General features: G+C 38.7%; 2 protein-coding genes across 2 annotated transcripts; one reads left to right on the top strand and one right to left on the bottom strand.

Annotated features, from left to right (window-relative positions):
- Positions 1 to 1,651: 1,651 nt before the first annotated feature.
- PLN (phospholamban) lies at positions 1,652 to 1,956 on the top strand. The gene has a single exon (XM_010023984.1). The coding sequence runs from the start codon at positions 1,652 to 1,654 to the stop codon at positions 1,808 to 1,810; it is 159 nt and encodes a 52-aa protein (XP_010022286.1). The 3' UTR covers positions 1,811 to 1,956.
- A 7,487-nt stretch (positions 1,957 to 9,443) lies between these two features.
- Positions 9,444 to 12,210, bottom strand: LOC104413077 (centrosomal protein of 85 kDa-like; the record flags this gene model as incomplete). The annotated part of the gene is made up of 2 exons (XM_010023985.1): positions 9,444 to 9,599; positions 11,447 to 12,210. Coding segments are annotated over 2 exons (920 nt in total), but the record flags the coding sequence as incomplete, so codon positions are not given.
- Positions 12,211 to 12,618: the final 408 nt, after the last annotated feature.

Here is a 12,618-nt window from a genome sequence, read left to right on the forward strand (position 1 = left end):
CTTGGCAAGCACTTTAACTACTTAAATAGACAAAACCAGGCAGAGCATCTAGTCAAACACAGCTGAAAAATTATAGTCACTACGAAAGTAAGTTCCGGGTATCTGTCTTATTTGCAATAAAGTTAAGATCAACTATAGCTCAAAACATCATAACAAAATCTGCAGGTCAATTTTAGGAAGAGATATCATATGGAATCCTCTAAAGGTATTAAAATATCCATGTGTCATCTGGTTTCCTTTGAAAGCCTCTTTTTAAATACCAACACTGGCACTGGCAGCACATGTATTGTGCTCATACAGTACTACTTGACTCTACACCCCGACATGGAGGAACTAAAAGAGAAGAGCCTGAAAGACTCTTCTGTTTCATTTTAAAGTTTTTCCATTTTAGCCACATCTAAAGACAAATCTGTGGACAATAAAGTGTCTCTGATTCAGTCAGGATTATCATGTAATTTGGGCAGCAGGTATCTGACAGAGAGAGGCCTTCTGGGGAAGAGATGACCATAATATAAATTCATAAAACATTTAGGAGCAAGTGCAGCTTTAGGAGCAAAGTTAAGACAGATGCACATATCAACATCATCTTGAAAACCAAGGTTTCGCATTGCAACAGCACCTACAGATTCCACCTCACTATGAGCTAAGCATGCATATATCCAGGCTAGCCTCTTGCCATGGAAGTTCATGCAGGAGGGTTTTACACTGCAACTACTCTTTGGGAATTTCAAGATAACTGACACCCTGTGCTTCCATCTGCATTTAAAATATACTTGAAATAAAACACTTCAGAGACAAAGTTACATACATGTTTTATTTTGCTCCTCATGGTAGTACTCTGCCTTTGCACTTACATTTAGTAACACATTGTCCTAGATGCATATTACGAAAAACCACATTAGTCCTTACTCTGCTTTGTCTGTTGAGAAATGTATTACTAAAATTCCCCTATAAAAGTGATGCATTAGCTTTTAATTATACACCATAAAGAATTTTTACTTGGAATGGAAATGCTTCAGCAAGATTTCTCTCCCTCCCCCATCCCCCTTCCAAAATAAGGTACTGGTAAATCAGATTATCTGCACAGGTCAGTAACAGCCAGCAATAATATCTAGATCTCTGAGCTGAAAGGTCTGTGACTCTAGTCATATCATCAGGCCTTCACCTGTGCTTGAACAGATAAAGTGCAGGTGGGAGGGAAACCAGCTATGGCCTTTTTACAAACTGTAAAGGACAAAAAGATTAGACCTATAGCAACGATGTAGATAAAACCCACATACCCACAATTTCCATTTTACAATTCCCCACCACTGTTAAGAAGCAGGTGCTCCATAGCCTTCAGGAGAAGCAGCACAATACAGCACAGACCTAAACTTGAAAAATAAAATTATAAAAATCCTGTTTTAAACTAGGAACATCATAACAGCAATCTATTAATTTTGGGCTTTTTAGAACTTTAAAAGAATCTCTATTTGCACTGATCAAAACACTTCTGCATTTCTAACTCTTCACTTTCCTGCTTTCCCAGCTCCACAAAGGCTGTCTAAAACAAAAAGAGAAGATAATAAGCACTTTGCACTGTTCCTGACAACTTCTTTTCCTTCCTGCCCTCCTAAAACCTCTGATTTGTGCCCTCTGCTTTCTTGTTGCCATGGAGAAGGTCCAGTACATAACCCGCTCTGCTCTGAGGAGAGCCTCAACTATTGAGGTGAACCCACAAGCACGCCAAAGGCTCCAAGAGCTCTTTGTGAATTTCTGCCTGATTTTAATTTGCCTCTTGCTGATCTGTATCATTGTGATGCTCCTCTGAAGTTCCAGCACTTCTCTGCACTGTCCTGTAGGAGAGTCACCCCCAGAGGGAAGAGACCTACACTGCAACTCCCAATGCAAGGATCCTCTCGTGAGGGGGGCTAGCACTTGGACTAGAGCTGTATGCCAACCATCGCACTATCTCTTACTACCTGCTACATGTATTAAAAACACACTACTTCTGTACGGAACAGTGTTTAGAGCCTGTTGTTGCTAAGCTGTGCATGACCTAATTTATGTCTCAATGAAGAGATGTCGTTTCTGAATGGGGTAAAGTACCTACTCTTCATGGAGTTCGTAAGTTCCTCAATGTTTTAGCTATATCACACAAATGGCAACTTCACTTTTGTGGGGGGCAGAGCGTTTTTAGGGTTCTCTGAAAGTCCGTAAGCCCTTCGTTTGCTTCCAAATTTGACCTGTGTCTGCCCAAAAAACATTTACAGGCACACAGCCCTCTGCATCCTAGGCAAGCTTCTGCTCTGCTTATTCCAAGATGCTGCATCTCAGCATTATCAACTGAAGGCATTCAAACTGGTTTAGTGTTTTTTGTACGGGAATATAAAAATAAACCAAAAATCTCCTCTAACCCTGAAATAAAATCCCATTTCATATGCTTTTCTCCCTATTTAAGGGATCTTTTATACATACAGCCGTGTGTGTGTGCATGTGTGTGTATATATATATATATACACACAAACACGCCACACCTGAATTTGAGAAAGAAGGAGGGGAAAAAAAAAAAAAAATAAGGCATCTTCATTTGCAGTATTTTTCACTAGATACATCCTTACAGAACTGACATCTGAGAACTTTTTTCACTGTTTTGCAGAAAAAATTGAGACTTCCACACTGGTATCAAAGATACAGTTTTGTATAGTCATTTAACTAACCTGACAGTTGGCATAATCCAGAAATAATTCTCAGAGTTTTTAATATTTGGCTTCAGACACCTTTATTATGGCCTGTCATAATTTACCATTTCCTTAACTTGAAGCTACAGAGAACTTTGTATTTGCCAATGTCACACAAGGTAGCTTATATCTGATGTGGTAATGAGGTAGGTCTAGGTCACCCTTACTGCTGTATTGAAGCGTACTATAGAAGTAACACCACCACCTACAACTGCAAATGCTTGTTGGGGAAAAAAGGCAAGCATTTTCCTAAAATAAATCATAACTATAAATTATAAACAGGTATGCACAGGAGGGAAATCATTGCAGAAGTATATTTTCAGAATATAAACCACAGTCTATACCCATAAAAGATGAAGTTTCTGCTCCAGCAGTTTTCAGTACCAGGACCACTTCCTTTTTGGCAAACAGTGTTGAGAAACCAGACTCCTGAAATAAAGTTAATCTCTAGAGGAAATTAGCTAGCTACTCTAAGAGGATTAGGGCAAGCGCTGATGAGATTGGCAACACACATCCCCACTTGCAAGTTAGTATATGACTGTTGTTGATTCAAACTGTCAAAATAATCTTAATTTCCCTTTCATGCATTCTGACCACTCTCACAAATGCATGAGGTTTTAGTAAGCACACTTTCCCTATTAATTCTTCTTCTTAAGAAAAGCCACACATAGTTCACTTTGGGACTGGGAGGGAATAGAAAAAATATGAAGCTACTTTCTCCTCTTTTTATATCTGTGTTTTTGTGATGGATAGGGTTTCCAGTTTTAGTTTGCTGTGGAGGTGTTTCAAGAAACTCAATTGGAAATAGACAATAGTTCTATAGTACTAAAAGTTTCCTGGAGAAAAAGGTGTTAAAGAGTAGGATATCGGTATATACATCCTGAGGACACATTGGGATTATTGATTTCATAAACCAGTAACACATAAAAATCGAAGTACAGCATTACTAAGAAAACAAAAACCCTATTCCTCTCTTATAAAAAACCCACCAGTTTCCTCATAGGCAGCTGAAAAGCCATTATTAATTAAAAAAAAAAAAAAAAAAAAAAAAAAGAACCAAAAACCAAACCAAACCAACAATTAATGACTAAGAACAAACCCAAAGTATAAATAAACTGGAAGCCCTCCTATTATCCTACAACAATGCAGATAAATTGCATGTACTGTATGGTTCATTTGTGTCTTAGGATTCTGATGATGATAGTCTGCTACCATCCTCACTACCTTTCTCTGTATCTCTTTAACTGATGCCAGAGATTACAAGCATAAAGCCTTTTGTATATAGTACAGTCTTCTTTGTATACTTATATGGGTGTTAAAACTAACATCTACTGTGTTTTTATTTATTAAAATGACTGCCTGAAAATATATTACTATATAAAATAAGATGCTTAAATACAATTCCATTTAGAAGGATTCTATCATCTACTTATTAAAGTTATGTGAAAAACAGCAAATCATCATCCAGCTTTCTAATTCATGATACTTCTATTTATTCTGTTTTGGTTTTCAGCAGTCATCTTGCCTATTTTGCAATGTCCAGATCTCTTACACATAATTCATAGTAACTAGTGCACATGAGAGCCTAATGAATTTTATGAAAGTGTAATGAAAATGTTCACTACTTTTATGAGCTGTAATAAAAATTCCAAACACAGCATGTAGTTTGGATTAAGTTTTCAATTCTCTGTTCCACTCTACCCAAGGCTAAATTCATCTTGCGTAACGATTGTAAATAAAGACAGCCAAACAGGCAACAATCTGGTATTACTCTTCCTCAAAAAAAAAAAAAAAAAAAAAAAAAAAAAAACAACAAAAAAAAAAACAACCCACAAATGATAAACTTCAGTGGCAATTTTAAACTGGAAAAGAGCTGAATCGGGAACAAGAATATGCTGGTTATAAAGATGTGTCTCCTCAGCCAGCTCTTCAGCAAAAAACTGCTACAGCTACCCATTTTTCTCTAGGTGAAGACATGAGCCATTTCAGGACTGAAATTTTGCTCTAATCAAGACTAGCCAGAGTGAGGCACTTTAGAGGGCAGCAGGTACTTGCAGTTACTAACTTTTCTGCACCAATTTAGCACCAACCACCCTTCCAAGCAGCAGAATCAAACCACTCAGTGGGAAGACAAGTGTAAAATAGGCTTAAACAAAAATTATTCACAAAACATGCACAAAACGTTTGCCGACCCTCTTGGCATAAAAAAGATCTTTTATGCAAGTTTTGCTACAACTGCACACAGAGCAATAATCATGTCAGACACACCCTTATGCCGAAATGTGCTTTACCTATATCCTCTCTGCCAAAATTAGAGCAGAGTAAGAAATGCATTCATTTAGGGAGTATTCTTGTTCATATCCAGATGCATACTAATATGCTATAGATGCATTCAGACCAGATGCCTGAATTTGTATGGCTATTAATAAATAGTGCCTGTCAGAATAAAATTAGAAAGTATTTGTGAAGTCCTATAAGATCCACAGATACCTTTTATTTAACCACAAATGTAGTCCTTTTAATTTTGGCCTAGATGTTAAAAACAGGGTGGAGAGAATCTGTTTTGGTTGTGGAAGGAGACAGGCAAAACCTCTTGTTCATTGCAAGGATTAAAACCAGAGCAATTTATAAGTAAGGACTCCGTCAAACCTGCTGCTCATCTCAGCAAGAACCCCGGTAATTTAAATTATTTAAAACAGACCCTAGATTTACTGTAATATCTGACAGTTTAGTGAAACAGATTGCTTTATAAGCCCATTGTACTGTAAGATAAAAGAATACCAGAAGTTCAGGTTTTGGGGTTTTTTTAATAAAATATAAAACTATAAAATACTGCCCTCTTGTGATCTTTCCTAAAACCTCAGCTGGTTATTTAAAAGGAAGTTTTGGCAACATTTCCCTGTTAGGGCTGAGTGGTCCTATTTGTTGCTTTCATTTATATCTACTTTTTCTATATATAAAACACAATTGCTAAGTTATTAATACTATCTTAAAATAATCTATTGCGTATGTGCTATTAAAAGCACTAAGGATGCATCCTCTGCCAGCCCAATGTAGTTTCTTAATAAGGCATTTGCAAAGCTGCAATTAATCCTACACAGCACACTGCTGGCAAAATACTACCTACCACACTGCACGATGCCAAACCCTAGAAGGGTAGGAAATACTCCTATTAAAAGTGGGACATTTGCACAGATGAGAAAGTTGGGCGGTTTTTGCACCTACAGAGATATTTTAGAAGTAGCAAGTACGTGTTGAGCATAGCCATTCTTTTGAAAATCACATGGGCCTGAAAAGATGAAAGCTACCATTAACTTTATTTTTCTTTTATTTTTAAGGTATTTGGAAAATAAGGCTTGGAGGAGCATCCACATTCCTTTGTTGGGGGGTGGTGGTGGTGGACAGGGGAACAGTTATTGTAAATTTTTTTTTCCCCTTAAGTGGTGGAAACTAAAACCAGGCAAACAGCTGAGGACACAATGAAATTCATGTGATTCTACACTGCTTACTACTGCAGAACAACCCAAATCTACCATCAAGAGCCTGCAGTAAACACAAGAGGGCAGTCTGATGCACATCATGGATCTTGCTAACAATAGAGGTGTCAACCTGCTGCTCAATTTTCTGCTTATTGTCTTGGTTCTGGTGCTCGCGTTTATCCTTGTGAAGCTGATGTGAACCTCTGTGAGGCTCTGCTTCCTTTTCGAATCTTGCTTTGCAGTGATAAGGTAGACACTTCGAACTATGTGAATATAAATATGCAAAGCCTGCAGAGACTGAAATATATCACAGAGAAAGTATCCACATGCCTATTTTATCAGAAGGCAATCCTAAAAATTGTCCACAATCATCTACCTGCCACTGAGCAAAGAAAGCATCTGGAGCCTTGCTGAGTACCTGAAGAAATCCAAGTATGGGTCAGAAGATACTGTAGTTTTCTCACTGCTACAGCTGACTTGTATTTAAAGACCTACAAAAGACATACAGCCATCAAGGAACATCATTTCTGCAAAAAGGGACAGCAGAAAGCAACCTTTTTAAATGGAGTTTCTGTAGAGCATGTACATTATGGGAAATGACAAAGAAACAGCAGGAAGGCAGAATGAAGCACCTACATTGGGTTGACAGCATGCATCAAATTACCTGTGGAGAGCAAAAGCACAGATGCTGTAGATAGAAACAGGAATATCTATGAAAAGCATCTTGCAGCAACTAAGATGAAGTGTAAATACAAAAACATAATTATTATACCTCTTTTGACCACCTACAGTTCACAGCAACACCTTAAAAGCCAGAAGCCATTAGTGTTATCCAACAGTATCAAAAGAAGAAGCTGTCAAAACAACTGAAAAATAAACTACCATTAGCAAGGGTTATCATAACTCTGCCAAAGAGCCCTTAACACTGACCCATACTCAAACAGTGGGCGCATCTGCATGAACACAGGAAGTGTGCTACAGCCTCAGTAAGCCGGATTTACCACTTAGACACAGGTCAAGTGTGCAGTGTGAGAAGCCCTCAGGCCATTTGACACACCACTTGTTACTTGCCAGTGCAACCATCCAGCCCACAGCTTGTCCTCGCCTTCAGCCTGCAACATAAACTTCTTACAGGACCTTCATCTATGGCCCTTTACAGGATGATGTACTTTCCCCACAGGTCCTGGGAAGGACAGTGACCAAGAAGAGCTCACTTCTGCTGAAATTATTTGCCCAGAAGGCAGGCAGCTCTATACACTTGAGATACACTGGGAAAGATGGTGGCCAGAAGTATATTTTATGTATTACGCTGGGGCCAAACAAGCACTTCTCTTTCCCAAGTACAACATGGGAACAAATTGTACCAACACATATGTGTTGTACAGTGAACTTAATGCCATACATACACATATTAACAGTCTTTTGTATACATGCAAATGAGGTAGATGTTGCTCATGGGGTGGGGAAGCCCCAGCTTCCAGCTTTTTATTGCCAACACCACATCCCCGATTCAGCAAATACACTGTTGATCCATCACCTCTCAGAAGTGCCGAGTCTATCACACAGCTGATCGACTCCTGTTCATCCTCAGGATTTCCAGATGATTGCTGGTTATTATGGGTAGTTCAGTGATCTGGAAGAGACTCATCTATGTTGGAGCTACAAGAAGACTTCTCCTACGAGACGGCAGTATGCCCAGCAAAACACAGTTTATGCCAGTCCTACCCTTAACAGGCATCCACATTCCGCTCTATGCTACTTGCTCCAAAGCTTAGGCAGCATTACTGTGCTGGTTTGGGCTGGAAACACTTTTTTCAGCACAAACCCCAAACCTAGTCCCATAATAGCTACAATGAGGAAAATTAAATCCAGCCCACCTAAACCAGCACAATTAGCTAAGGCAGCAGGGATAGTTAAAACAAAGCTTTCCTCTCATCTGCTTATGTGCAAAACATTTAAAATAGCTTCTGCAAACTACGTATCTATAACTTTTTAATGTTAATATAGCAATATCAGCTCCTGTCTGTTTGCATTTAAAGCAGAAAACTTTGCATAGCTACATCATAGTAAGCATATTACTTTGATAATCTTCAAATATTCTGCTTTAAATATATAAGAAAAATGCTGACAGTTTTTAGTTATCTGCCAGGATCATAAGAACAACTAGCTTTCAGCTGATATCAGAATAACTTTTCTGTGGCAACAATATCATTTGAAGAATATTTTACCTTTTTCTTTCAATTAAGGTTTCACACTTTCGTTCACCAGTGTTCAGGTATGCATGCAGTTTACTTCCTTCTCTGGTTTGAAATGAAAATTGTTGAGGTATCTCTAAATCTCTCACTGGATTAAAATTTTATTTCCAGTGACTTTTGTATACATGGTATATACATATACACACAGAGATTAACAAGGCAGCATTTTCCTCATTAAAGAAAAAACAGTAAACCAGATACCTTAAGGGAAAAACATGCACTTAAGCCATTTCCATCTATTTGCTCTGCTAAATTCTGACAGAAGTTAGCACACCATGAAAAAAAATCATACAGATGCTCCATACAATGGAAAAGAGTGATGCCTACAACACTGTACAGAGCTAGCGAGTAGATCTGTGACCTTCTGAAACCTTCCTCCTTCTTACTGTATTATCTCCCATAATTATAAAAGCATGCTTTCATTTTAAACCTAACTTCTGGACTAGCACACAGTATTTACTAATGAGATGAGATAGATAGGAGGATGTGGCCTTTAGAAATGCCTTTACATGAAAATACAGTCTTTTATGCAGATTTGTATGGCCTACCCGTTCAGTGAGTGAGAACCACTGTTGTGTGTTATCTGAGGGTTCAAAAAAAAAAAAAAAAAAAAAAAAAAAAAAAAAAAAAAGGTATTACAATGGTTGTGTCCGCTGGAAGATCATCAGTACACCAAGAATAAATAATTAACTGTATGGTAAAATACAAATTCTGCATGGAAATTATTTTACTGTCAAAATCTGTTTCTGGGAAACACGTAGGAGAATGTTTGTCTTCAAAAAGCATACATTAAATAGTACACATTAGCTAGAGAAAAGAACTTTCATATGCAACTCCATGATGTTACACAATAACCATAGACCAGATCCCCCTTGGAAATTTATTTCCAAAAGGCACAACCATCACACTCATAGCTGAATGATGCACCCTCTGAAGAGGTGTTCTGCTTGCTAAAGCCACCTGGAACCTCCTTCACACCCCTTGTGCCCTTAATTACTGTCAGACTCCCTGTGGGTCCCCCTCACATTCAAGCGGGAAGTCAGGGCAAGAAGAGCAAAGGCCACACCTTCAAGGACTTCCCGTTTTCCATGACTGACCAGACAGCCAATAGGATCATTGCTTCCTAAACCACAGCTAGATGGAGCCTGTAACATATATAATCAATACTGATACAGATACAAAAATAACAGAAGCAAGAAAAAAATAAATGTTTAGGCAAAACTTCATGTTTCAATCTTAAAATCTCAAAAACCTGAAAAGCACCTCTTTATGAATTCAGCCAAAAAGATAACTAATGCTTGTGCTCCCCCTTTTGGCTCTGCCCTCAAAACACAACTCAGCATCAATGCCTGCACGCACAGGTTTTTGAATAACCACAGTAACATACACAGGGCTTCATCTCTTTCAAACATGAAACTTTGCCTTCATACAAAAAGGAGACACTGTATTTAATCATAGTCAGAGTGAAAGAGTTCTTGCTAGACATGAAAAAAGCTGTGAGTTGTTGTGACCTAAACAAAAATAAGTTTCTAGAACACCCATCCCAAATAAAAGGTACTGTAGAGATGATAAAGAGACAGATACCTAAATGAAGGAAGTAAGTTGCTTCCTAAACCCCTCCTGTGCTCCTTGACACCACTGGTAGCTGTGAGTTGCCAAGAGCCCATCTGGCAGTGCCCCTGACCCAGCCTCCGTAGTGAGCCACTTTCTGTCACATTGGCTCTGAAAGGACCCCATCAGACTCTGCCTCCACCAGGGGAAGTTTTTGATACCAAATCTTCAACAAGCTTAGAGAAAGATGAGGGGGTTTTGTAGTGGTACGGGTAATGTAATGGGTGGCTCCCTGGAACAATGGCAGACTATATGGCCATATTAGTTAAAACAAACGAAAAGAACCAAACTAACCAAGCAACCAAAACACACAAACAAACAAACAAAAAAACCAAAACACCCAAACCATAAAAACCAACCAAGCAAAAAAACCAAACACGGGGGGGGGGGACAAAAAAAAAAAAAAAAAAAAAAAAAAAACACACAACAAAAACAAAAAAAAGGCAAAAAAACCCCAAACACAAACAAAAAAACCACCAAAAACTAAAAAAAAAAAAAAAAAAAAACAAAAAAAAAAACCACAAAAAAAAAAAAAAACCACACACACAAAAAAACACCCACAACAAAATAACCCCAAACCCAGATCACCATTAAGAGCAAAACTGGACCTCGAGAACCTCTACACTTGTCAGTCTTTCCTTTCCTTCAATATGCAATGGAAGAAACAACAAGATTCGAGTAAAACTCTTAGTAAATTACTTAATATATCTTCAGGCTGGAGAAAACTAGTAATTTGCACATAGAGCTAGATTATCTCTGCTCACATAATATCCTAGCTATTGTAACCTGCTTGGGACTTTTTTGGCAAGCCAAGTTTACCTACCCAGGTAAACCTCAACATTTAGATTTTAAATACTGCCTTCCTTCACAAGCTATCTTTTGCCAGGGAAGAGCTGGAAACAAAGACTATGGATTGTCACATTAGAAAGGGTTCCCTCTCTCTTAAAACCACATGCTTGATGTTTGCTATATGAAAATACTTCCAGCATGACACAAAAAACCTACATATTTTATTTAAAAAAAACCAAACGTATTGACTACTATTATTTGATTCTAATTAGTTAAAACCATGCAGTAGTGCTGAAAATGTTACTTGATGGACCTCTTACTATGTGCAGCTTCACAAAAAGAAATGCTAGTCTCATGCAAATAAGGCACAACAAACAGAGTAAACTGTAAGTGGATGCCAAAAAAACCCCAAACAAACAACTGCTGGCATTGAGGTAATATTGAGAAACAGCAGCAGCATCCCTAATCAAAGTTTAAAATATCATCACCTGGTTAAAAGGACCTGTTGACTTCTCCATTTTATTAAAAACTGCCTAATGTTATTCCTCCGGGATGCCACACGGTGGCAGCGAACACCAAGCTTTAGCCTTACCTGCACAGGCTGTTCACCTCCTGTTATAAAATCTTCAAGCTGCTGCACATGCCATGCAGCTACGCCGTAGGGCTCCTCAGCAGTCCTGCACTCCAGGGGATTTGCACGTAACTGTTCTTTCAGCCACATTTGAGTCCTCACTGCTGGCTGTATGGGAGCTCCACTCACAGCCTGTTGTCCCAGAGTTGCGTATCTCTGTCCAAAAGCTTCACTGCTGGCTGCCATAGGTTTGCATTCCGGTAAGGCACTGTAGGTCAAGTCTAAGGCATGTCTCCTGCTTGAGGAATCTGAAAAGTCATCTCTGCTGCATGTTTCAAATTTGTATTTGCAGTCCAGTAGAGGAGATCGTTTTTTCCCTGTTTCTTTGTCCTCAATTTTTAGCAACTCCATGCTATCATGCAAACAACTTGGCCCATTTGTCCTTAATTGCGGTGACACAGCTTTGTCTGTACTAGCCCTGGAGTCCACTGAATGACTACTACCATCTTGGCTGAAGGTATTTGGTGAGCTGAGTTTAGACAAGGAAGACCATCTTCTCACAGGTCTTGCATCTTTCATGTCAAGAGAATTGTCCAGGGCACCCTGATTTCTGCCTCCTCCTGACCGTACAAAGCTTGTACTCCATTTTGAACCATCGGACTTAAAAGCTTCCCTGTGTTTGGAAAGTGAAGATCTGGCATTAGACGGCATCACATGGGCAGTAGGAATAGAAACCAGTGATCGGCTGGGCTTAAAGGAGGATGTACCACTTGAAGTTGAATGATCTGCGAAGGAAGATTTATCACATAAGTACAACACAGAACTCATATTAACGTCAGTACCCAGAGGGCAAAACATCAAATTCAAGGTGAAATGCAGAAATAGAAGGCAACAGGTTTCTTGACAAAGTAAGTTCTTCTAAACCATTCAAGATTATGAGAACGGAAACATTAAGTGGTAGATTTTCAGATTTATTTTCCTCAGACACCATGATTACAAAAAGAAAACTGTAGTAAGCAGTGGCAACATCAGCTCCACACATAACAGTAAGTGGCTTGTATATCACAAATGGTAGAGGCATCACAATTCAGGAGTACCAGGACTGATTCCTCTCACATCACCCCTCTTCTCATTTTTTAAAGGGGGGGTGGGGGGGAGCACTAAATGCACTTTAAAATGGCAGTGCTGGAAAC

The sequence above is a fragment of the Nestor notabilis genome, unplaced genomic scaffold (genome assembly GCF_000696875.1).
Source record: "Nestor notabilis isolate BGI_N333 unplaced genomic scaffold, ASM69687v1 scaffold10241, whole genome shotgun sequence".
In the NCBI taxonomy this organism is placed as follows: domain Eukaryota; kingdom Metazoa; phylum Chordata; class Aves; order Psittaciformes; family Psittacidae; genus Nestor; species Nestor notabilis.

Coding starts and splice junctions, on each gene's coding strand:
- PLN (XM_010023984.1), top strand. CDS start 1,652: ATGGAGAAGGTCCAGTACATAACCCGCTCTGCTCTGAGGAGAGCCTCA.